Source organism: Setaria italica, chromosome IX (assembly GCF_000263155.2).
Source record: "Setaria italica strain Yugu1 chromosome IX, Setaria_italica_v2.0, whole genome shotgun sequence".
NCBI lineage: Eukaryota > Viridiplantae > Streptophyta > Magnoliopsida > Poales > Poaceae > Setaria > Setaria italica.
This window is the reverse complement of record NC_028458.1, coordinates 4,635,384-4,640,522: the sequence shown is the minus strand read 5'-3', so window position 1 is coordinate 4,640,522 and position 5,139 is coordinate 4,635,384. Positions and strand designations below refer to the sequence as shown.

General features: G+C 44.3%; 1 protein-coding gene across 1 annotated transcript; it reads left to right on the top strand.

Moving 5' to 3' along the window:
- The first annotated feature begins 2,999 nt into the window (after positions 1-2,999).
- On the top strand, positions 3,000-4,870 carry LOC101777584 (protein FAR1-RELATED SEQUENCE 5-like). Its single transcript, XM_012848898.1, has 3 exons — positions 3,000-4,023; positions 4,462-4,716; positions 4,788-4,870. Exons 1-3 carry the CDS (start codon positions 3,000-3,002, stop codon positions 4,868-4,870), a joined length of 1,362 nt encoding a protein of 453 aa, XP_012704352.1.
- The last annotated feature ends 269 nt before the right edge of the window (positions 4,871-5,139 follow it).

Sequence of the window (5,139 nt, the reverse complement as noted above, 5' to 3'; positions counted from 1 at the left end):
CGAGTTGTTCTGAGACTTATTCCAAACATTTCTTTTTTGCAAAAGTGATGTGGCGAAAAAATCATGTGTATAAGTTGTCTAGAAAAGTTAAAAAACGAAGTTAAGCAATCCTAACAATGTTATCATGGAATTTATGCTGAAAGGTTATCAACTTATCATTCAGGAGCTGTTGTACTGAGAAATTAACTGCAGAACTTATGCATAAAAGTTGTATGAAAAAAGTTTTTCTGGCAATATTCTCGTGAATGGTTTTCTAAAAAAATTATCATGAAAAAGTTATCTAGACAAGTTGAATAGAGATATTAAGCGTTAAAGTCAAGTGACGACAATGCTATTGTCGAAAATTGTACTAAAAAAGAATCATGAAAAGTTTTTTAGTAACATTGTACAGAAAAGTTATGTACATAAGCTTATATCATTTTTAAAATAGAAAGTTGCGTAAAAATAAAGATTCCGGAGCGAGCAGTTTTTAACTAATCATTTTATCTTAAATCTATGAGAACTATAGTTGCATATACATCCTCACGAAATTTACTCATTCTTTTTTTTAAAAAATAAAATGTACCATCTTCTTCTTTGTTTTGTCTTCGAGCTATAAACACTGGTAGAAAATTGAGCATTAGTCCCGATTGATAAGGACCATATCTCTTCAATACCCAATCGGGATTAAATTTTCAAGATAAAAGGGGGTTTCTTTAATCCCGAGGTAGTTTTAAAAAAAAAACCACCACGCCGCCCGCCGCCCGCCGCCCGCCTGCGCGACGCCCAGCCGCCGCCCGCCCTCGCCTCCCGCTCCTCACCGCCAGTGAGGGGGCGAGCAGAGGGGGAAGGGAAGGGGCAGCAGAAGGGGATGGGACGGGAGAGGAAGAGAAGGAGGGGAGGGGAGGGGAGGGGGCGGGAGAGGAAGAGAAGGAGAGGAGGGAGAGGAGCTGCCCGCCCGCACCGGAGGGAGAGGAGGAGGAGGAGGAAGAAAGGGAGAGGAGGAGCTGCTATCTGTGTGGAGAAGATAAGAAAGAGAGGGGAGGAGGAGAGGAGACCTGTGTGCTTGCCTATGTTGTGTCCCGGTTGGTGTTTTCAACCGGGACAAAAGGGTGCGGCCATCGGTGCGATTTTTTCTAATCATTACAAAGTTATTTACAATCGGCACTAAAGCTCCTCCCACGGTAGCCTTCGGTGACATTTTTTTAACTCGGGACTAAAGCTATTTTAATCACGGATCCAATATTAATCGGGATAAAAAGATGGATGGAAGGTCAGTTGGCTAACAGTGAAGTCATGCCTCCGCTGCCGCCGCATAACATTAGGCTCTCGGGCAAGTGGAGCGCCTTGCCGAGCCAGTCGATGACGACCATCTCGAGCTCCGTGGCGGCCGGCGAGGCGGCCCATGTGAAGGGAACGACGTTGATGCCGGCCGTGAGGGCCTCGCCGAGGGCACCGACAGTGCTGCTGGACGCCGGGAAGTGCGCGAAGTGGCGAGGGCTCTGCCAGTGCGTTAGGCCGGGCAAGATGATGAGGTCGCGGACCTCCCGCAGCGGGAAGAAAATTCAGTGCAGCCCGGATGCAAAGCGCATCCGGTGCGCACCCGTCCGCTCGGTCGACGCGTGGAGGCGGAAGAAAATCGGACGGTCGCGCGTCTGGGAAGGCTCCTCGCGGCTTGGCTGCCTGGCTCCTCGCGCGACTGCATGGCTCGGCTGGGAATTGGAATAGGCGCGGCGCGCGGAGTACATGCATGCAGCATGCTGCCGTGCCTTGCCTATGATTGGCCCATGCATCTGGGCCGCCTAGCGTGGTGTGATTGGCCCAAAGATCACGAAGGGGCAGTACATGTACAGAACTACAGATCCCTCTCGTAAGTCTCTGTTTTTGCCCTTTGACGCCTGGCAACGCGCCGCCGCCGCCGCCGCTTGCATTTGGGTTGCTGCCGTCCATCTGGCCGGCGGATCGGCGACGCCGCCACCTCCATCTGGCCCGGCGCGCCACCTCCTTCATCTGGCCGGCGGACCGGCGACGCACCCAAGAACAGCCTCCTGCCTCGACGAAAGTAAGTCTTTGTTATGGTTAAAAAAATATTTATCTTTGCAATCATCAGCGTTGTGCAATTCATTCTGAATTTCTGATTTACACGAGCTACTAAATCACCTGCAGAGTACCCAAAGGACTGATCGCACCACTGGAGACAGTTTCGTGACGCATCACCGGCGGAACTCCATCTGCCTGTCCTCGTTTGAAGCTCTGAGCTCTTGGGAGCGGAAGGCTTCTTGTCAGATGGATTTTTTTGCGCCGACTCTTCTCCCGGCCGATCCTTCTTGTACGTCTTGAAGAACTCCCTGTTCTCCTGCTCCTTCCAAACTATCAATGCAAAGAAGAAATAAATTAACAAAGCGCATGATACAGGCTCACAGCAGACAACCTCAGATGCGCATGAGGATGATGCAATCGCTGACGGTGGTCATGGAGTCGATAGAGAGCAGCCATCACAGGTAGGGTCATTGTATGTTTATTTATACGATAATACAGATACATCACATGTTATTACTCATCTATTTTGGTACGATCATGCATAACATGATTGAATAATTAATCATCATCTCATTTTACAATAGGTGGCAGATAAAGTTGGGATCACTCCTGAAGTTGGAATGAATTTTGAATCAGAAGAACAAGCCTTTGAGATGTATAACACATATGCCGGTAAGGTTGGGTTCAGTGTTAGAAAGAGCAATACAAAGCGTCGAGTGGATGGTAGTATATCTCAGAAATATATAGTTTGCAGTAGCCAAGGACATCGGCAAACCGAGTCATCAAAAGACACTACAAGGACAGGTTGTGATGCTCGTGTTCAGTTTAGTGTCAGCAGAGAGGGGATTTGGACAGTGCAAAAGATTGTAACTGAACATAATCATTACCTTGCTAGTCCAAATAAGTCGCACAAGCTGAGATCCCAACGACGTGTCACTGAAGCAGACAGGATGCTAATTGGCCAGATACGAGATGCCGGGATGAAGCCAGCCCAGGTGTATGAGTTCATGAAGCAGTTTTACGGAGGAGCTGACAAAGTGCCTTTTGCAAAAATGGATTGCAATAACGAGATTGGACGTGAGCGCAGAAAGTACTTAGAAGCCAATGATGTACAGACACTGGTAGAATACCTGAGAAACAAACAGTCACAGGATCCTACATTTTTTTATGCCGTTCAGGTAGATGAGAAAGATGGTCGGATAGCAAATTTTTTCTGGGCAGATGGTCAATCTATTATGGACTACAAATGCTTTGGTGATGCTGTGTCATTTGACACTACATTTCAGACTAATAAGTTTGAGATGCCTTTTGCTCCGATCCTTGGAACAAACCATCACAAGCAGACGATAATATTTGGGGCTGCATTGATATTTAATGAATCTATTGAATCATTTGTTTGGCTCTTTGAAACCTTCCTAACAGCAATGTCAGGCAAGCATCCAAGGACAATTTTCACTGATCAAGACGCGGCCATGGCTGGAGCAATTGCTTATGTATTCCCAAATACAAGCCATCGCCTTTGTTTGTGGCACATTTACTTAAATGCTGCTAAACATCTCGGGCATGTAATTCACGAGTCAGATAACAAGTTTCTACCTGATTTTAAGAGATGTGTGTATGAAGATAGATCGGAGGCTTACTTCATTGAGAAGTGGAATGAGTTGTTATCTGAATATAATCTGGAGGATAACTCTTGGATGAGAAACCTATATGATTTGAGGGCAAAGTGGGCAGCTGTGTACCGTGATGCTTTTACAGCGGATATGACCTCGACTCAAAGGAGTGAAGGCATGAACAATGTGTTTAAGAAAAGATTTCGTAGGAAACTCGGTCTTTCAGAACTTCTTGTAGAATGTGAGAAGGTTTCAGTTAGTCTTCGTGAAAATGAGTTAGATGAAGACTTTAATTCACGCCGAAAGGACGCGGTTACTTACACCCCAAATTTACCTATGCTGAAGACTGCAGCGGAATCATACACAAGAAGGATGTATTCTGAGTTTGAGGGTGAATTTAAAAAACAATTATCATTGTCTCATAAATTGCTACAAACTGAAGGGACCAACCTAACATTCTTTATCACATACATGCAATCCGATCATGGAGCAACTGTAGTGTTCAATAGTGCAGATTCTACCATTACATGTTCTTGCAGAAAGTTTGAAGCTATAGGTACGTACAAAAAGTTTAAAGCCATTATATTTTTTTATACAATTTGCTGAAAATGGTATCCATATTGTATAGGTATATTGTGCAAGCATGCCCTTAGAGTCCTCAATATAAATGGAGTGTATAGTTTGCCATCGGAATATATTCTAAACAGATGGACAAAATATGCGAAAAGGGGATTTTATATCGACAAACAAGGAAGTGAGGAGGAAGATTTGAAAGCACGTGCTGCACTTATCTCTCGAAAAGCTACAACCATTGCATTGAAGTGTTCAGTGTCAAGAGAACTTATTGATGATTTGGAGAAAGCCATAGAGAAGTTGGACTTGGAAGCAGATACTTCTCTTAGCAAGATGCAAGAAAAATCAAATGAGGTTCCTCCAATTCGCCATGAATGTGACACAGGCTCATTGAATGGTGTAATATCTTTTAGAGTTCCTCAGGTGGTAAAAGGCCCAAAGAATGCACGGTTCAAAAATGTGGTTGAAAAGAAGACAGTAAAGTCAAAGAAGAAAAGTGCTAAGAAGAAAGGTATTGATCCTACCCATTCCAGATGCAGCCTTCTATAATAAATTTTTTATGTTCATTTTTGTCATCTGCAGGAGAGGATCCAAATACTGCTGCAGAAAATGGAGATGGAGGTGCTGATCCAAAGCAATTAACTGTAAGACATGATTCAGACTAATTATACCCTTTTCACAATTTATTTACTTATACTCACATTTAATATGATACAGGATCTTAATTCCTCTATCGTGTCTGCTCCGTTGATCCAAGGTGGATATGGTAATGCGACAATGCCACACTTTAATATGATTGGGAATTCTTCTACCATGTCTGCCCCATATATACAAGGAGGATATACAAGTTTGCTACTTGGAGTTGATCAAGACGCCACATTGCAGTCAACAGTTAGGAAATTACATTTCGCTGGAGGATCCAATCATGAAAACA